We start from the raw sequence: 20,242 nt of genomic DNA, 5'->3' as shown, positions 1-20,242 counted from the left end.
AGAGAATTAGGACTCTGGCCAGAGGGCCTCTTCTTCTGATCTTGGCCTATATCTGGGCAAGGCTGCTTCTAACCCAGTCCTGGTGCAAGAGTCTCTGCTGGCAGAACGTTCAGGGAGGTGATACCCAATATCTTCTACTCTGTGTACCTTGTTCTGTCTTCACTCCCCTTTCTTCCTGTTTCCAGTCCCCTTTGAATTCCCTTCAAGGTCTTGCCTCTTTGGTTTGGAATCCCAAAATGCGCCCCTTATTAAGCCATCCCAAAGATGTCTGCTCCCTGGCAATTCACATCACTCCAAGCTACTGGCTTCCTTAAAGGACAGTCTGTGTTTGTCTGGTGGGGCAATGCCAGGAAGGGATGTCACCCTGGGCTCTAACTTCATTTTCCCTTCACTGCAGAGCCAGTTCCTCTAACCCCATCTGGCTTATCTTTCCTCAGGGCACTGACTGTCATTGGTGGTTAGCTGGCATTGTCTTCAGGCCTAAGAAAAGAGAATGATTAGTTAATGGTGTTAAGTGAAGGGAAGGGGGTAGGGGCAGGGAAGTAAAGCTGTTTGCCCAGCTCTGGGCTTGCCAAGGCAAATAGCATCCTTCAGCCATTCCCACTGCTGCCCCTGAAGACAAACAAAACTCATCCATTCCACTACAGGCCCCAAGCCAGTCCATATATTCACTGTGGGGGATGGGGAACCATGGTCCTCTTCTTTCTCTATGCCCCCTGGCCCCTGGCACCAGGCCCCCAGTCCAGCGCTTGGCATAGCCTTGTACCCACTAAACTCTTTCTTTCCCTCTTTCCATTAAGGTGAAGGGAAATTGAGTCCCACCCTAGGCACTTAATGAGCAAAGAGGGCAGAAACACAACTGTCGAGGCCTTGGCTTGGACAAATGTGAAAACCTTGGGCCTGTGAATTCAGCTCCCTGCCTCCTTTCTCTACTCCAGGATGAACCTGCAGTAGCTTGGGTTTGAAGGAACAGCCCAAAGGCACCATCTCCACTCCCCAGTACAGGTACCTCTGTGTCTATGTGGGATCCGGCCCAGGGTTCTTCCCTCAAAGATGCCAGGACTGTCAGGCGTGGGGGCAGTGCCAGGCCGGCGGCAGCCGCAATAGTACAATCACCTTTTTTTCCTATGGCAGGGGTCCGGCGGGGTGGAGGAGAGGGAGAGAGAGGATCCTGAATGCAATGCCTCGGTTAGTTGAGCCTCCGCCAGGAGGTCCCTCAGAGCTGCACTTGCTGGTAGGAGCTGAGCCGGGAGTGAGGAGGGCGGTGGTGAGCGCTGTTGGTCCTGACCGCAGAGACTCTGGCCATTCCGCCCAGCTTCTCTTTGATACCGCCTAGGCTAGTCAGTCGGGCCTGAGACACCTGTCCCTGGCCCTCACCCTTCCCAAGGTCGGGGCTGGGAGGCCGACTCTCGCATCCCTTGATGCAGCGCCTTGGGAGGGGCTGGGGGCTGCGGTGCGGGGACGGGCAGGGCAGACCAGCAAGGCCCTCTCCACCCTCTCCCCCTCTCCCTCCCCCTGACGTCAGCCCGGGCAGTCGCGAGCTCTCTCACTAAGCGCTGGCCCTCCGAGGGGAAGTATGGGGCTGTCCAGGCTCCTCTGCGCTTTCCTGATGGCCGCTTGCTGCTGCTGTGGCCGCGCCGCGGGTGAGTGAGGTCACTGGGGGACCCGTACCCTGAATAGCCGTAGCTGGCCTTGCGGTAGGGGACAAAGCTTTGCGCTCCCGCCATGCGCCCTTCCTTCTCAGGTCCCTGGCACCAGGTGCCTTAAGCGCAAGCCACTCTATTTTCAGCCATTTTGCAGCCTGTATTCGAGTATCCCGGAAGCGACAGTGGAGACGCGGGAGGAGGCTGCGGCCCGGCGCGGGAAGGGGTGGAGCGGAGCCTATTGGGGCGTCCAGAGAGCTTTTCCTCAGGTCCTTCTGTGGGGCCCGCAGTTGGAGCGGTGACAGGGATGCACAGCTAGAGAACATCATCCACAAATCGTGAATTCCGCTCCCGCCTGTTGCTGGAAAAGACAGCTTTTTTAGCTGCAGAGGGTGTGCCAACCTCACGCTCTCCCGCCTGGGCTTCGAGTCTGGCTGGAGATGTAGAAGAGGGGATGGACGGCGGCTCTCGCCCAAGTTGGGCGTTAGCAGGGGCTAGGGGGCGGTGTGGGTCGCCTCATACCTACCCCGGTGACGGTATCACAGCTAGCAGACACGAGGGATTGAGGCTTCCTAAAGTGGAAGCGCCCCAAACTGTTACACCTCCGGGAATGAGACCATGTACAAATGGGAAGAGCACCCCTGCACGAACTTACTAGGAGCTGGGAGCTCCCGGGTCCTTGTTGCCCTTGTATGGCCCGCAGCGGTGCTGCATGTTTCTTTTGGCTCCTTCTCCCAAATCGTAGCCGCTGTCTGGCTGTGGAAGGGGAGAGCTAGGCAATACCTAGCTTGCTGGCCGCATGCCCAGTGCCTATAGCATCCCTGGGGTAACCCGGTCTGCTGCCTCCCAAGGTGACTGTATTTCTGGGGAAAGGGCTAAATCAGGCTCTACAGCAGCCGCAGGTCCAGCCTCACCCTGCCCTGCTCTTCTACATCTGGGGAAATGGAATCAGGGATCTGAGCCCTCTGCTGAGGGCTGAAAGACCATTCCATCTGTCTTCCTTGTCTGGGAGCCAGACCAGAACAACCACCCAGAGTCCAGGCAGAGGGGACTGAATGACATCACCTCCAGAGTGGGCAGCATGCAGGCACCACTGACATCACTTTTGCCCGCTTCCTGGCCCTTGTCTTGACCCTGGGGGAGACTCTGAGCCCTCCACACTCACAAGACTCCCAGGACAGGGTCCTCTGTGTGCCGGATGTTCACAGAGGGCTGCTTCCTAATCATCAAAGGGGAGCTTTGGGTGAGGATTGGACCTGTGGGTCTTATGGGAGATTTGGGGAGGGGTTTGGGGAGGGGGTCAAAGGGTAGAGTAGTGATGTCTTCCCCTGGTTGAGGTGACACAAAGGGGCCTGTGTGCCCCAGCTTGGCACATGCTTTACATTCCCACACTCTGAGCTCACTCAGAGAGGAGGGGGCCTGGAAGGAAAAGGGCATTCCTCTTGGCCCAGAGCGTGGGTTGCCTTCTCTGCCAGCCTCATCATAGAGGTGCCTGGCACCCAGAGTCTCTGCTCCAGTGACCAAAGATGACCATCCCAACTCCCTTGAACTGAGAGAGGGCTGGCCTGAGGCAAGGGGTAGAGAGTGGCTGAGGGTTAGGAAAGCACAGGGCTCTCTTCAGATACTGGAAGAGGATAGAAGAACAACTCAGCAGTGTGAGGGCCTGGAAAGCAGCTGGAGTTGACACAGCTGGGGTGCTCCTCCTCTCACCCCCAGGCACACTCCTTCTCTCACCCCCAGGTGTGCCTGGAGTGGCAGAGCAGCCAGAGCCTGAGCTGCTGGAAGTGGAAGTGGGCAGCACAGCCCTACTCAAGTGTGGTCCCTCCCATTCCCAGGGCAACTTCAGCCATGTCGTCGACTGGTTTTCTGTGAGTGCTGGGGCTCCAGAAAGGGCATCAGTAGGGGAGCTCTACCCTTCATGAAGCCCAGGACGCCCTTCCCCTATTGCCTCTCCTTAGGTCCACAAGGAGAAGCCAATACTCATCTTCCGTGTGTACCAGGGCCATGGTCAGAGTGAACCTGGGGAGTACCAGCACCGGCTCAGCCTCCAGGACAAAGGGACTACTCTGGCTCTGACACATGTCACCCCCCATGATGAGCACATCTTTCTGTGTCAGGGCAAGCGCCCTCAGTCCCAGGAGCACCGCTTCCAGCTCCGTGTATACAGTGAGTGCCCTACCTGTGCCTTGTGGGCAGTGTGGGTCAATGTAGTGCTACTTCCATGCCTCTCCTCATTTCTCTCCTTTGTAGAAGCTCCAGAGGAGCCAAGCATCCAGGCCAATGCCTTGGGCATTTCTGTGAGCAGTAGGGTGCCAGAGGAGGTGAGATATGCCAAGGTGGCCAGGTGGTAAGAGGAGCTGTAGGGCTTTGTAGGGTCTCAGTGGCAACTCACTCTGTTCTTAAGGTTGCTACCTGTGTGGCAAGAAATGGCTACCCCATTCCTCAAGTCATCTGGTACAAGAATGGCAGGCCTCTGAAGGAAGAGAAGAACCGTGAGTAGCCCTCTTGGCCCTTAAAAACCATGCTTATGGTGCCACACAGGGACCACCTTACATTTTATTTTACTTTTTTTTAAGTACACAAGTGATACTTGAAAATATTTACATAAGAATTTAAACTGTACAGATAATCTAAAAGGAAGATTTCCTTCCTGCCCCAGACCTAGCGCCCCTGCCCCAGAATTAATCTCTGCTACTGATTAGTTTGTGTTCTTTCAAGCCTGTTTCTATATGCTTACTCACATAGGAAAATAAATCTAGGAATAGATAGGCTTTTGTTTTTATATAAATCAGTGGTTCTCACCCAGGGGTGATTCTGCTCCCCCTCTGGGAAATTTGGTCACGTCTGGAGACATTTTGGTTGTTATAACTGGGGCAAGGAGATGGGCTACTGGCATCTCCTGGGTGGAAGTCAGGGATGCTGCTAAACATTCTATAGTGCCCTGGACAATCCCTATAGCAAAGAATTATCTGGCCCAAAACTTCAGTAGTGCTGAGGTTGAGAAACCCTGATATAAATGGTATTGTATAGTATACACTGTTACAGTTTTTTCTTTTTACAATAAGTCTTAGAAATCTTTACAGCTCAGTCTATTTATATCTACCTAATTGTTTACCCTGGCTGCCCAGGATTTCATTCATGCCCATGTTAGTAGATGTCTATAGTGTTTCCTCATTTCTCTTTTTCATCATTGCAGCATTATTTTCACACATCCTTGTGTGTGCCCATGTGTGTTTGTCTGGGGTGGATATCTAGCAGTGAAACTGCTGGGTTGAGAAGTTACAGTTTGCCATTTGTACCTGGCCCTCTAAGGTGATAGGGGTCCCTTTACATCTCCTGTGACAACCCCAGGAAGACCATGGTGGTAGGGCTGAGGCCAAGCCCTTTTCCCCTTCCTCCCTGCCCAGGGGTCCACATTCAGTCATCGCAGATTGTGGAGTCAAGTGGTCTGTATACTGTGCACAGTATTCTGAAGGCACAGCTGCTTAAGGAGGACAAAGATGCCCAGTTTTACTGTGAGCTTAACTACCGGCTGCCCAGTGGGAATCACATGAAGGAATCTGGGGAAGTCTCTGTCCCTGTTTTCTGTGAGTGTTGATCGGTCGAATTGGGGCTAGGCCTGGGGATGACGCCTGCTAGTCTCTCTATACCTAGGCATGGGCAATGTGGGCTGAGAGCTACCCTTTTACCATGCAGACCCAGCAGAGAAAGTGTGGTTGGAAGTGGAGCCTATGGGAGTGCTGAAGGAAGGGGACCGTGTGGAAATCAGGTGTTTGGCTGATGGCAATCCCCCACCCCACTTCAGCATCAGCAAGCAGGTGCAGAGGGCTTCATGGGGTGCAGACAAGGATATAGAAAGGATGGAGGTACACTCCACTCACCCCTGCATCCTCTCCCAGAACCTCAGCACCAGGGAGGTGGTGGAGGAGGCAGTCGATGACAATGGAGTCCTGGTCTTGAAGTCTGTCCACAAGGAGCACAGCGGGCTCTACGAATGTCAGGGCCTGGATTTGGAAACCATGGCATTACTGTCAAGTGACCAACAGGAGCTCCTGGTGAACTGTGAGGAGCTGAGGGCCCAATACAGGGGGACTGGGCTGTGGCAAAAGGGAATCTGCCCACCCTGCCCTCCACATGCTGACACTGTTGCTGTCCTCAGATGTGTCTGATGTCTGGGTGAGTCCTGCAGCCCCTGAAAAGCAAGAGGGCAGCAACCTCACCCTGACTTGTGGGGCAGAGAGTAACCAGGCCCTTGAATTCCAGTGGCTGAGAGAAAAGGTACCCAGGTGGCCCTGGGGTTTTGGAGTGGGTGGAGGTGGATGGAGAAGGGAGTAGCCTCTGACATGTCTCTCACCCCAGACAGGCAAGGTGCTGGGAAAGGGGCCTGTGCTTCAATTACACAACCTGAACCGGAAGGCAGGGGGAGGCTACCGCTGCATGGCGTCTGTGCCCAGCGTGCCCGGCCTGAACTCTACACAGCTGGTGAATGTGGCTATCTTGGGTGAGGCCCTTTGGGCACAGATCAGGTGGCCCTTGGAACCACCCCAAGTTGGGTGTTTCAAGTTTGAGGACATAAAACCACTCACTACCCTGGACTGCTCTGGGGGGTGGGGGGCGGGGAGAAATAGGCTAGCAGAGTTTGCTGCCTCTCCAGGGCCCCCATGGGTGGCATTAAAGGAGAGGAAGATGCAGGTGCAGGAGAACACAATGTTGAATCTGTCTTGTGAAGCCTCAGGACATCCTCGGCCTAGCATCTCCTGGAATGTTGGCGGCATGGTGAGCAGGCACATCTCATCTTTCCGTGCTCTCATTGATCCCTGCCCAGGCTTTGCTGCCATGGCTGGACATCCTCCCTGCCCCTTGAGCTGCTCCTTCCTTGTAGGCAAATGAACAAGACCAAGATTCACAGAGTGTCCTGAGCATCTTGAGTGTCCTTGTGACTCCAGAGCTGTTGGAGACGGGTGTTGAATGCGTGGCTTCCAACTCCCTGGGCAAAAACAGCACCATCATTTTCCTGGAGCTGGGTACGGGCTTTGGCCTGCAGAGCATGTCGGGGCATGCTGAGGCAAGGGCACCAACTTAGGCTTTTCCAACCCCCTGTCCCAATCCATCTAACTGTTCTCCCACCAGATTCCAACAGAACCACTGATCTCATCACCTCCACTGTCAGTCCTTATGCCAAAGCCAACAGCACCTCCACAGGTAAGCTAGGCCTGGCCCAAGAACAGGGCTGTACCAGGGCATCCTCACTGTGCCTTGACTGTCCCCGGAAAGCCCTATCCAGAAAGGTAAGCACAGCCCCTCTCTCTCAGCCTTTGATTGGGTGGAGCAGCAATGGAAATGCACAGCCTGGGGCAGGAAGTGAATGGGAGTGTCTTTGTGGGACAGAGAAAAAGCTGCCAGAGCCCAAAAGCAAGGGTGTGGTCATCGTGGCTGTGACCGTGTGCCTCCTGGTCCTGGCCGTGCTGGGTGCTGTCCTCTATTTCTTCTACAAGAAGGGCAAGCTGCCTTGTGGGAGGTCAGGCAAACAAGAGATGTAAGCATGGTTCCTAGCCCCTTGCTCATTACCCCATCTTGTGTTACCCAGCTTGCTGCTGCCTTGGGATGTTTCCCTGCTTGCTGCAGCACCTACTCACCACTTCGGGGCAGGAGTGGAGCACTGGGTCTGAGTGCTCTCTGTTTTACTGCCCACTACCAAGCTTCCATCAATCATACTTTCTCCCTTTCATTCAGTACCTATTTCCCTTCTCTGCGTTGGCCCCAGAGCACCAAAGAGCCCATCACTCAGCCCAATGTCCTTCCCAAGGGCCCTGTCCTTCCCTTGCCGGGTTGCCAACCTCTTGCCTCCCTTCTTCCTGCCAGAACGCTGCCCCCATCTCGTAAGAGCGAATTTGTAGTTGAAGTTAAGTCAGATAAGCGCCCAGAAGACATGGGCCTCCTTCAGGGCAGCAACGGTGACAAGAGAGCTCCAGGAGACCAGGTAGGAGGCAGTTCCAATGGCCAGTGCTTGATGCAACTTCAGGGATTGGCAACAACAGGAGCTAATGGTTCTCATTTCCCCCAACACTTTCTATTCATTCTTTTCTGCTGGAGATTGGGAGCAGACCACATCTTGCCCTCCTTAACAGTTATTTACAGATGGTAGGGCTGGGGACATGGCTGAGGGATCCTGGACAGGGTAGCTCCCAGGACTGAGAGCAAAGACCCATACCATCACCATCACTATTTCCTGAACAATACTTGTGGCTCAGGTCATGAGGTGTGACTTAGGGGCCTAGGTTCCTTCCTGGCCCTGCCATACCCACCCCTGCTTCTTCCCTCCAGACAGCTACACCTAGTCCATCAGCTTTTGCTTCAGTCCCTCCTCCCTCCTTAGTGTTCACACCCTGAACTCTGGTCACGATCTCCACATTCCTCTTTTCTTCCCCCATTTTTAGGGAGAGAAATACATCGATCTGAGGCACTAGTCACTGAATCATACTGAACTCTTCCTCTTTTTGCCTGGACATGTCCTGTTCCCTACTCACTCTCATCCCCAGCACTCGGGATGGTCACCAATGCCTCTAAAGTGGACGGCAGAGAAGACTCCTACTCCAGCTTACCCACAGACCACATTTCATAAGGCCAAAGGGCTAGGACCAGAGCCATACTGAGAAGGACCTCAGATGGCTCAGGGGCCACACTGCCACAGTCTCAATTTGTTGAGTGATGCTTATCGCAAGGAGGGGCCTCAATATTCCAGGAGTGGGTAGGAGAGTTTCTTGCAGAACATGTTTTCTCTTTACACATACTATGGAAGTAAATACCCTTCTTCTATCAACAGCTATCGAAGTAGGTAGCCTGTTTATCTTGAAGTGATTTACTGCCCCAATGTTGGCTTCATAATGCAGTTGTATCAATGATATGAGGATGCACTGAGAGCCCAAGCCCCCTCACCACTGGTGAAGTGTGTTGTGCACACCAGTTCTAGACAGTACCCCAGCAGGATCTAGAAGCAGTTGCCTGCCTGCCTGTCTCTGGAGTCCCTTTTATGACACTCCTTTCTTTGGGCAGAAGCCAGGAACTAGTATCATTCCTTAAAAGACTTGCTGGTTATATCTCATTGTCCCTGCAGTAAGGAAACTGTGCACTGTTTTCCAGAGTTAAGCCCATTGAGTGCAAGCCTCTATATTCATTTGGCTCTCATAATCATGATTGAAAATGAGAGTAAGGCACAGAGATGAGATAAGGTCCACATGGTTCTTTAAGGGGATTAATAAGGTTATAGTTATACTAGCATCAAACTTCTACAAACTGAGCTAATGGGCATAGACCACAAAAGAAGGGGCTTAATGGGAAGATGATACTTTAAGGATAAGAACCAGGGGCTTGGCCAGAGCTTGGGGTATGTATGTGTATCTGTGTGTGTTTGTGTGGTTTTGTTGTGTGTAAATTTGCAAATGGTTTCCTTTACACACACACACACACACACACACACACACAATAAAGCCTAATTGTCCCAGAAATCTTACGCTGTTTTTTATTCATTATGGGGACCACAGCAGACTGGGGCCTCTGGAATTGGAATGGTACTAAAAGGAACACACACTTTTTGCAGTTGGCAGCAGAGCAAATGGCTTAAACCCTAGCATAGAGGACAACCTCGCCACTCAGCAGCAGAGCTGCCCTGGTCCAGGCAGCCCACAGGACCTGGCAGGCTGTTGACAAGGAGCTGTTGCCCTTTTTCTACAGGTTGCTGTCACTGAGACTTGTCCTTGAGGTAGTAGTACAGACTTGCTAAGTAGATCCATATCTGCCTGATGTATCACTCCTCCACCCCAACAAAAGAGCAAGAACTCAAGTCAGCTACAGCAAAAGAAATTTTATTTAAAAATACTTTTACAGACATGGGTGCTTGAAAAAGCTCTTTAGTTAACTGTATATAAGTGAATTAATAAATAACATTAGTATAACAAACCTCTAAACAATACATTGGCAAAACAAAGACTTAAAATGAAAATGAATCTTAAAGCTCTGCTATTCTCTGTAAGAATATTTACCTTGTTTTTCTTATTCTTTACATGTGAGAATGATTAAATACTACTAACATTAAGAATTTTATATTAATGACACATTTTTAAAACAGCCAACAAAAATCTCACCTAAGTTTTCACGTTGTTTAACATTGATATACAAATTGAGACTCTTTTATTCTGGAGAAAGCAGCAAGCTCCCTCCAGCCCCAATATGTTAAATCCCCAAAAAAGGACTTTAAAAAGAATTGTTTCTGTCCCCAAAATTTTCATTAGTTATAGGCAAGGAAGAACTGAGAAAAGGGAAAGAATTAAGTAAAATGCTATTATACAGAAAACATTTTTCCTCCTCCCCCGTCTCCTGAGACCTAGTGGCCATAATAATGGTGACAGGCTTCTGGTATTTGGTTCTCTCTGCCTTTCCCAGGGGAAACTAGACCCCACAGAGGGCACTAGCTGCTTAATGCTTTCAGTTTGAAAGTCTTCAAACAAAAGGGAGAGGCAGGAGGTCTAGGCCAGTTCAGGATCCACCATAAAGAAAAGACAGAAACAGAAAAATCTCCCCTTTTAAAGTATATCTGACATGCAGCTGGGTCATTAATAAGATCAGGAGGCCAGGACACTTGAAATGCTCCAGAGTAAACCTGGAAATCGTGGAATATTGTGTCTTTTCTTGCTGGAGACAGCATAATAACATATTGACCTAATAACTAAGACTCTAATGGGAAGCAACCAAATGATCCAGAATACAATGCTTGTTTATTCCAACTAAGCATCATGGCAAGGGAAAGGGACCACTGACACTGTGCCCCTGTGTGTCATATCCAGCCACACAGAGTACTTTTTCCTTTTCCCTAGACTGTAGGGATCAGTGACACTCAACATAAAAGAGAGCTAAGACTGCTATTTCCATATTAAGGTCTAAAATGCAGCCTTTCCTTACAAAGGCACAATATGTTTGGCTTTTTTTTTTCCAGTGTGCTAAAAATTGTTTTTGTTTTGAATAAAAGAAAAAGATATATAAGGTTAAAAATCCCAAGTCGCCACAGAAAGCAGATGTAAGAGGTACTTGATAGCTGCCATGGCCCAACCACATGTTTCAGCAGGTCAAGGCCAACACACTACAACAATGCTGACAAGGGTAGATCAGGAGGCATCTACTTCATGGACACTGCTCCTGCAAGCTTACTCACCGAGACAGCAAAAGAGGCCAAGAAGAGAAAACACATGGTCTATAGACTCATAAGTAGCTCTCTGCTTCTTCAGTTTCCAGATAGCCACAAGGATGGCAACCCACACCCATCATAACAGGGTCAGAGGTAAGGAGGAAGGACAGAACTGACCACAGTACAGCCCACTGTGGGCCTGGGCAGTTGCACAGAGCATGTGTTGAGCAAGCCTTGTCTGGTCTCCAAGTCTAGTTCATGGGTAGAATTTGTGAGAGGTGATGTGGAGGGTGCCGCCCACATTAATTTGGGGGATTGAGTTAAGAATATGGGGCCAGGCAATTAGAACTCTGACTTATTGAGATGCCAAATCAGCAGATTTGAGTTTGGTCTTCGGCCTTTGCTCTGCACAAACAGGAGTGGTAAGCCACCATTTTCTCAGGCACTATGTAAGAAGAGGGGCAGCACCTGCCATCTGACTATGAATGAGCCTCCATGCAGCACCTGTGTACCCCTACTTTCCCACCTCTTACTCTTTATGTTTTCCAGAACCAAGAAATATGGTACTCCTCTCTGAAATCAACCCAGGTTTCCTAGAACACTGAAGGTAGACCCTACACTAGAATATCAAAGGCAAAGTCTGATAACCCACCCTATGCCATGTGCCTCAATATACATCTTTGGATTATTAGGTTGTTTCTATGTATATATAACAATCCAATAGTTTTTAAAAGTTCTCATTATGAAATGCCTTAATAACACAGGACAGACTACAGGATGACATAAAGATCAAAAGATTCAGGCAAGCAGAAGCACAGTTTCAAAAATAAAAATAAAGGTTTTAATACAGGACTACAAAGAAAGCAATTGGACAGGGAAGGTGAAGATATCCTGTCTAAAGAGCTCAGTAAAACAAGAAAACTCCATTCTAAACGAATCTATATGTAATTTATATCCTGACAACTCTCCCAACTATTACATATTCTTATTGGCTACAACAAAGCAGTTTCTGAGGTACCTAGGGGGGCTGCCTAAGAACATTACTGAGGAGCTCTCCTCATATAGTAAATGGAAGGGTGAGGAGAAGGGTATAGAGGGACACAGGTCATAGAATGAATCCCTTTTCAGTGCTGAAACCTTAAGACAGCCCAGAAGTCCATGGGTGACTACAGTGGGATTTGGGATGATCTCTCTAAATGATACAAAAGAAGGCTAAAAAACCTGAGATAGAAGGGGGCTAAGAAATATCACCCTAAGAACAGACTAGCTCCAAAACAGGAGAAACTGGTCTTTAAGAGAGAAGAAATCTTGGACACAAAGACTCATAAAAAGAAGAAAAATAGGAAATGAAGCAAAACAACCTGAATTAAATGTAAGAATGTCCTTGATGTTCCAGACACAGTGCCACAGTTGTCTTCTTGCTCTCAAAAAAGTAGTATGATAGCAGTTTACTGCTAAAGTATTTTTAGGGTATCTCTCCCATCTACATATGTCCCCTTCTCTGAGAACGCTCACCTGCCCCCTGAAGGAACATGCTGCTGTTGCCCCGTGTGGGAAGGCTGACGGGTTGGGGGTAGATACCCAATCAATGTGCTAGGGTGGTCACATTCTTTCTTGAGAATATAAACCAAGAGGTACTGGAATCTGGTTCATGGTGATCTCTCAAGTTGTGGACTTAAGAATCAGGGTGTCTATTTTGGGCCTATGCATGCCAGTAAACACAATGACAAGCAAAAGGACTAGGTGCAAAGTGGTCCAGTTCCATGTAAGAGTCAAGTGTATTTCTTGTCCTGGGTTCTGTGAAATACCCTGCATCCTTATGACTCTCTCCTTTCTTTAGTTTCAGTACTTGCTTCTTGCATCCAAAGGATTCCCAAAAGGATAGTCAAAGATACAACCTTGACCTTCCACTATGCACCGTCCTCCATGTATTAAATGGTTAGATGCAGTTCTAAAGAAAGACTACTAATGTAGACTGAGATCAAAGTAGTGAGAGTAATGCTTTTTATGTTGAATTAAAATGCTATAGACTGAATTTCTAAAGACTGAAAGTCTAGGAGAAAATGATGATGTATGGATTTTAATACTAAGTTCTAGGATGTCTGAGGTCTCTAAGCTCCCGACATTTAAAAAAAAATCCTTACTCAAGGATATGTTTGATTTTAGAGCGAGAAGAAGGGAGAGAGGAGAGAGAGAAAGGGAGAGAGATAGAGAGAGAGATGTAAATAACATTGACTGGTTGTATCCCAAAGGTGCCCTGAGAGGGGAATCAAATCCGCAACCTGTGCGCCCTGACTGGGAGTTGAACCTGCAACCTTTAGGTGTATAGGATAACACTCCAACTAAGCCACCCAGCCAAGGCAAGGCTGACATTTTTGAGAACTGATTGAGTTCAGTGTATTTTACTGCCTGACTCTAGGGAGACCAAACAATGGTTGAAGATCAGGACCAATGACAAGTGCCCATCCATTTTCCACACCTTCATCCACTCTTAAAACATAGGATTAGGCTGCAAAACTTGGTGAAGGACTGGAAAACAAGTTCCAAATAAAATGGGAGATGGTGACAGGTCACAGAAGGCTGATAAGGAAACTTCCCAACAAGGGAGATCAGGGACACAAGCAGCCCAAGTGAAAAAGATGAAGGGAGGCATTAGATTAGAAAGGGAACCGTGGGTAGATGCTTTCCTTAAACACTTAATTGCTTTATTGTGCAACTCTCAGTCAACATACCCCTCAAACCACCACACAGATTCATTAACCAGGACAGCTCTGAAAGGAAATATAAGAGCCATGAATGAAAACTATACAATCTTACTGGGAAGGGCTACTTTAGGGCCAGATCCAAGTGCTGGGCAGCCAAGTACAATCCCCCAACATCAGTAAATCACCACATGGTGGTAGGAGAGAACACAGAGCTGACACTTCTGGCAAATGGTAAATCACTCATAAACTTTTGCTGAATGAACAAACAAACTGGTAAACAGCCGGGTCAATGGTCAAAATGCTGTTACTCCATGGACAGAGTCAGAAGAACACAGTAAGAAGGGGGACTTCCAAATAGTTGGGAAGAAGGTCTATAACCCTCTGACTTTCATGATGTGAGGTAGGAGAAGATTCTGAATTAACACCATTGCTATCACCCACAGAAAGGTGCAGATCCTTAGTGCATATGTGAATGTTGCCAAGAAAATAAATCTTAAAACTTCTCATCACAAAGAAAAAAAGATTTTTTTAGCTTTGTATGGTGATGGATGCTTACTAAATTTAGAAACTTACTGTGGTGATCATTTTGCAGTGTATATAAATATTGAATCATTATATTGTATACCTGAAACTAATATATCAATTATACTTGAATAAAAAAGAAAAAAGGGTCTAGATCTTGTTAATAGTGCCTTAAAGGGAACTTACAGCTGGGTTCCTACTTTGCAAGCCATTTACAAAAATTCATTTGTATGTTCACTTGTTGGACCATAAAACATAGTTTACTTTTCTATGTAAGAAATAAATACTTCAAGTATGAAGAAGAGCAATAGCCCCCCTGCCCAACATTTTTTTTTTTATCCACAAAACAGCAAAATGATACATCCGAGGCCCTGGTGCTGAAAGTCTATAAAAGAAGAGAGCAATCAGAAGAATGGTAGAATGTTTACAGTGGGGCTGAGGAAAGAGGGCTGTGGGAGAGAATGACTATCCACTATTTACATAAAGAGTAATAGATAAATTCAAGATGATAAGTTGCTCAATCTATTATGTACCTAAAGGGAGGTATAACATAGAGCCTACAGACTTTTTCCATGTTGGGAACCGCCCTGACTGGTATTAGAAGCTGAGACCCCCGCCTAGGCTAAAGCTAAGGGAACGCCCTTGGAACCGTGAGCCGGCAAGGAGAAAAAAGCTTATCTCCCTGGCAGTAATGCTGTTTCTGCTGCTGAACCCCAAAAAAGCTTGGTCGGTTAGCCAAAGACGGGTAAGATTCCCCACGGGGGAACAACCCAAGCCAGGCACGATCACTTTGGGAGGCCCCCCAAAAAGAAGGACTTGGGGGGGCTGCAGCAAAGGGGGGTGATGGACCCTCACTCCTCGGCTTTGACAAAGTCTGAGTTCTCAGCGTCCGGAAGAAAATCTCCTTATCTCTCGGTGGCTTTAGTTCCCGCGCTCCACCTAAGCCTGAAACAATGACGGGGAAGTGCAGCTCGGTACTGGGAAGTGCGGATTTCCCGGGGTGATCGGGCCTAAGAAAGAACATGTAAATTACTGTGAAACCTTCTTTGTTCAAGAATGCTCTCAGTTGAATGAGGAGGGTCTTAGGAGGAAGCTAGTTTGTTCCTCAGCCTTACAGCTCTTTGACCCCCCAACTCAATAGACCGGCAGAGTTCTTTGTTTTATATGTTCCTTACTTCCCCTAATGAGTATTGTACGTTACCTGAGTTATTATGCAAAATGAGCCTAATAAAAGCAGGTATGGACGGTAAATCAGAGCGCTCCCCACTAGGGGGGGTGGCCATTCTGTCCCTACTTCCCCACAGAAACTGGTTTGTCTCTGTGCATGTGTGTTTTTTCTCGCGTATTGTCGAGCCATCCACAGTGTGCCGTGGTCACTGCTGGCCGGTGACCCACGCGCAACATTTCCACTTTGAGAGCTCTATGCTTTAGTGGGAGATGGGATGGGCAGATCACTGCAAGTCCTGCACAGCAGCTGCCCAGTAAATGTGGGAGGCTAGTAAAGCAACCCTGGACAGCAGAAGACTGGGTTTAACAGAATAGCCTAATACATTTAAGACAAAGGAAAATATCAAAGTGGTTTTACCTTATATACCTGATAGTAACAGAAGAAGAATCATCTGTGATAGGAGGGAAAAAGGATGAGTTTGTCAAAAATGGCAAAACTCAAAGTGAAGCCTGCTTGTGAAAGAGCAATTTTAATTTAATTCAGAGCAGAGCCAATATTACAAATTGTCATAAAAATGGAGTTTGAGGAACAAGTTACTAGGGCTGTAATCAAAAGAAAATTTAAGAAATTAAAGTTTTAGGACTGTCCTCAGAACAAGAGCCATATGAAAAGTTTCCTGAGGCTCACCTGGCAATCTCAGGCATGGACCTGGATGTACCCTCAAAGCGCCCAAAGAAAAAAAGCCTCACAGAATAGTCTAAAACCCTGAATGCCTACAGATACACAACCGACAAGATAATACTCCAAGCAATGGTGTACATGTTTAACACAAGGATCTTGCACCCCAGTTCAGGAAGGGCCCAAAAAGCCACACAAGTACTCCACTGGGAAAAGAAAGGATGAAGTTGCCCTTAGTCTATATAAGCAAGGACATAACCTCCAAAGATGATTTTGGATGCACTTTGAAAGGGCAATAGATACACAGAACCAGGGCTTTAGTCTCTTGATATACCTTCAGATTATGGGCAATATCTACAGACAAGGAAATCCCTGTATGGTAAGGCATGGAACCTGCTGCCATTTTTTTAGTTCTCTGTCTAGGCCTTCAATATCTCAACAAAACACAAAACTAAATGTTACCACAAATGAAACACAAGTCTGGCTTTTAGAAGAAGCCAAGTTACTGTTTCCTATACACTGCCACTCTCTTCTACCCTCCACTCCAGTTCAGGACCTCCTATACCCGATGGTGGGTTATGTCATTCTCTACCACACAGGAGATACAGGGCAACCATGGCAAATCAACAAGACCCATATTGTCTACCATGAGAATGCAAATGGCTCTGGGATAAGAGGATAAAACCAAAAGCTAAAAGCCAAAAGAAGAGTTAGAAAAGTTTTAGTTATAAAGATGACAAGATGAGAAAGAGATATAAAGAGAGTCATTTCTGTGGATCTAAAGACAAAAGCATGATTCAGAGTCTGAGGAAAGTAGATCAATAAAAAGTGGGCCTGCTTCTGATAAGGAAGAAGGTACGGGGAGGCCAATGAAAGACTCTGGGCAGAGAATGACCTGAACTTGAGGGGCCATTTGGTAGTATTTACAAAAACTAATGGTGCCCTACACTGGATTCTGAAACTGCTTTAGGAACCTGCAATTACACAAACTGCCTTGCTGTTCACATATTGTCCCTGACTACAGTAAAGTCATTTATTACACTAAATGATGTCTAATTACTGTGGGGAACCCAGTTATTAAATTGAATATAGGACCAAAGGTGAAGAGGAAAGAGGAAGGAGGTGCTACATTCCCAAAGCCATAGGCACAAGTGAAAACCAAGTTGTTGGGTAGTAAAATGCTGAGTTACCATGGATGGTATCCCCATTTCTCAAGGGCAAAAATCACTACAGAAAATATAACCTGGCTCATGTTCACAGTTCACAGGAAGACACCCATATAAGCTGGATTTAATTCATTGGGAACAAAAAGTGAACAGATGAACCCTTACTGTCTGTTTGGTGCATTTTATGGATAACAAAGCAGAGAGCCTGTGTTTCAAGCTTCCTGGCATTTAGGCCAGAAAGCGATGCTAGAAACCAAAGATTTTCCCTTCCCACTGAGTAGAAACACTCATGACCTACGTCAGACACAAGCATACCTAGTACCAAGGCAACTGACTCCCACAGACTATTTCCTGGAGAGAGCATGGAATGTATTTGAAGGCCTCTATCTCAAATCACTCATTATAGTTAGAATAATTAAACATCTTATTTCAACAGATTCAATGTTTCTACAGAAACAGTGTTTTGGAGTGGCTAGTACTAGCTGCTAGTATCAAACATGACTAGAATCATACAGCAACAGGACCTTTTCTTCCCTTTCAAGCAAACCAACGCCATCACATACAATAAAGAAATCCTATACATCACTTGGCTCAGTAAGGCTGGTCATAGCAAGCTAACTGCCAATGTGAGACACCAATGAGGAGGAGGAAAGAAGAAACAGGGAAAGGATAGAGGGAGGTATTCTAAAATTACATGACTTCATGCATATGATAATCCAAGCCACAAGGGAGTGCTGAAGTTGTAATACACACTGGGGTTGGGTATAATACCACAGTACATGGAAGTTTTAATAAAATTCCTTCCTAAACTTCTTGTGCTAATTTCCCCTGCCTGGGGTTAACACAGACAGCAGGTTAATTTTATAATCACAGGACACACACCGCCACAGACAAACATATATACACAACCACATTCTTAAGCCCAGGAAAGTCTCAACTCCTCAATTAGGATTTATAGCATGATATTCCTCTTACTGCTTTCTGTACTGTTCCCCAGGTAGGCTACCATTAAAAAAACAACAAAACAAAGAAACAAAAAACCCACATTCTCTCTAACTGGGGACAGAAGGACACTTTCAAATGTACTCCCAAAACAAATAAAATAAAACACACTGGCTGCTCCACTACTACTACTTTGCAATCTTAGAACCACAGATGTGATATCCCACAGAAAGGGCTAAACTTCATTGTGAAGTCTCCAAAGGAACCTCTCTGCCCTTTAGGTACTACTCGAGTAAGAGCTCCCAGGTCATTGGTCCTCTAAAGCTGCAGCAGGGAGATGATGTGCTAGGTGGCTACATGGGCAGGAGAAGAAATAGAAACAAATTCCCGGAGGATATTTTTGGCCATTTCGATGTTGTTGTGGGCAATGACCAAAGCTTTCTGAATGTCCTGGTAGGAGTATCCCTGACTCATCAGGTTCTCAATCTCACTGGAGAGCTGTGGTGAGGTGGTGGCAGCAGAAGCAGCAGCGCCACCTTGCTGAGAGCTGCTGGCTTTTCGTTCAGAGTTGATTCTCCGAGGAAATGGCTTGGGAGGCCTCTCAGGGACTTGGGAACTCTCAGTGAAGTCTACAAGAAATAAGAAAGAAAATATTTGCAAATGTGGAGGGGAATCCCGATTTGATGGCAGCAATAACAACAATATGCTAATATCAGAACATTACTGACATACTGTCAATTGGGAACATATATTCTTTAGTCAAAAGGTTTGGTGCCCTGACCAGGTAGCTCAGTTGTTTAGAGCATCATCCCAACACACCAAGGTTACAGGTTCAATCCCTGGTCATGTCACACACAAGAAGCAACCAATGAAAGGGGGGAAAATTAGGACAACTGTAATAGACTAACAATATAAAAATTATTTAAAAAAGATTAAAAACAAAATGAAGCAACCAATGAATGCATGAGTAAGTGAAACAACAAATCAATGTTTCTCTTTTTCCCCCTTCCTCTCTCTCTCAAATCAATAAATAAAAATTTTTAAGGAAGACTGGGTTTTACAGGTTCAAGGATTTTAGTACATGGGCCCCTCCTTCTCACAGCAGAAACAACCTTCCAAATATACCATGTACCTGTTCTGCTAACAATAACTACTACTGTCATAAGCACAGAATATCTGCATTTCTATCATGCTTTACACTTGGAAACAAGTTTTCAAACACATCACTGCCTGGATTATTTTTTAAAATTTTCTGAGGGGGACAAAAAAGACATTGAAATTCTCTTTTTCCAAATAACAATACAGAAATAAGTATAACTTGCAGTGAAGCACTAAACAAGGTTGGGTGGATGGGGATCACCGCCTGTTTCAGCAAATGGATGTGGTATATCTTTTTCACCAGCTGTCGAAAGTGACAGCAATTTTGGCTGTGGCACTCCCAGGCAGCCACAGGTGCAAGAAAAACAGTCCTTGACAGTCAAGACCCAAATGTAGGCTGGCTCCATGCCCATTCAGTGTGCTTCCCAGAGCCCACACACCTCCTTTCCAATGGAATGGAACCCAGAAGTCGGAACATGTGGTCTGAAGAACCACTGAGCATAATAACCAGTTATAACGCACAGAAATCCTTCTTATCCCCAGCACAAGAGGAGCCATGGTTTAAGGAACAACCTCATTTCAAAGTCTAGCAAAATCTTAGAGTCTGACTACAGTTTAACTTCCTAATTGGGGACCCAGAACCCACTTTCCTCCCATTTAGACATTACATTTAGTCTACTACTTCCAGCTACTGATTTACTTCACTAGTCAGTCACTCATCTCTATTTCAGTATAAATTAGGACCCATACAGCATTTCAGTACAAACCCAAGATATCCTGGAGACTCACTTGTGGAATCACCTTCCAGAGACAACCAGCCAAAGGAGGAGCTGGCATTAGAGATATCTGAGAGAGTTCGGCGGGCCACCACTGCTGGCACAGGTGGCTTAGGGACATCATACCCATCATCTTCATTTTCTGATTCTTCCGGGTCAATGACAGCATGGCCTGCAGTCAAATTACCTTCACCTAGAGCAAAGTTTGTACAGTTAGTTATCTTCTTCTAGCATACTTCATCTACTACCAGATTTCAATATAAGGACATCCTTTCATTCAGGTATGTATAGACAGAGTCAGACCATTACTAAATATTTACTACATTTACTCTAAGCCAAACACCGTGTGATGCCCTGTGGGTGGAG

At 46.9% G+C, this 20,242-nt stretch overlaps 2 protein-coding genes across 3 annotated transcripts in view; one reads left to right on the top strand and one right to left on the bottom strand.

Annotated features, from left to right (window-relative positions):
* The first annotated feature begins 1,519 nt into the window (after nt 1-1,519).
* Nucleotides 1,520-14,741, top strand: MCAM (melanoma cell adhesion molecule). 2 transcript variants are annotated; one of them, XM_045836435.1, is made up of 16 exons: nt 1,520-1,643; nt 3,384-3,511; nt 3,644-3,809; nt 3,894-3,964; nt 4,048-4,135; nt 5,051-5,230; nt 5,340-5,461; nt 5,543-5,705; nt 5,803-5,921; nt 6,003-6,144; nt 6,298-6,419; nt 6,526-6,667; nt 6,774-6,845; nt 7,032-7,179; nt 7,506-7,623; nt 8,081-14,741. In XM_045836435.1, exons 1-16 carry the CDS (start codon nt 1,577-1,579, stop codon nt 8,108-8,110), a joined length of 1,878 nt encoding a protein of 625 aa, XP_045692391.1. In that variant the 5' UTR covers nt 1,520-1,576; the 3' UTR covers nt 8,111-14,741. The 2 variants fall into 2 exon arrangements, with proteins under 2 accessions (XP_045692391.1, XP_045692383.1); XM_045836427.1 differs by having other exon boundaries at nt 3,602-3,809.
* A 2,378-nt stretch (nt 14,742-17,119) lies between these two features.
* The window catches only part of CBL (Cbl proto-oncogene), a 115,784-nt gene continuing 112,661 nt past the window's right edge, over nt 17,120-20,242 (bottom strand). The window contains exons 15-16 of the mRNA XM_045838929.1: nt 19,890-20,069; nt 17,120-18,631 (exon numbers count right to left, since the gene is read on the bottom strand). Of these exons, the coding sequence (XP_045694885.1) occupies nt 18,348-18,631; nt 19,890-20,069 (464 nt within the window). The 3' untranslated portion in view covers nt 17,120-18,347. The remainder of the gene's footprint in view (nt 18,632-19,889; nt 20,070-20,242) is intronic.

This window comes from Phyllostomus hastatus, unplaced genomic scaffold, assembly GCF_019186645.2.
Source record: "Phyllostomus hastatus isolate PE091 unplaced genomic scaffold, TTU_PhHast_1.1 phas_contig_113, whole genome shotgun sequence".
Lineage (NCBI taxonomy): Eukaryota > Metazoa > Chordata > Mammalia > Chiroptera > Phyllostomidae > Phyllostomus > Phyllostomus hastatus.
The sequence above is the reverse complement of the archived record's forward strand: the minus strand, read 5'-3'. Positions and strand labels throughout refer to the sequence as shown.

Excerpts from the sequence above, each read along its gene's own strand:
- MCAM (XM_045836427.1), top strand. The coding sequence starts at position 1,577 with ATGGGGCTGTCCAGGCTCCTCTGCGCTTTCCTGATGGCCGCTTGCTGC. Across the intron at positions 3,512-3,601 it reads ATGTCGTCGACTGGTTTTCT|GTCCACAAGGAGAAGCCAAT; the intron begins GTGAGTGCTGGG and ends GCCTCTCCTTAG. Across the intron at positions 6,420-6,525 it reads CCTGGAATGTTGGCGGCATG|GCAAATGAACAAGACCAAGA; the intron begins GTGAGCAGGCAC and ends CCTTCCTTGTAG.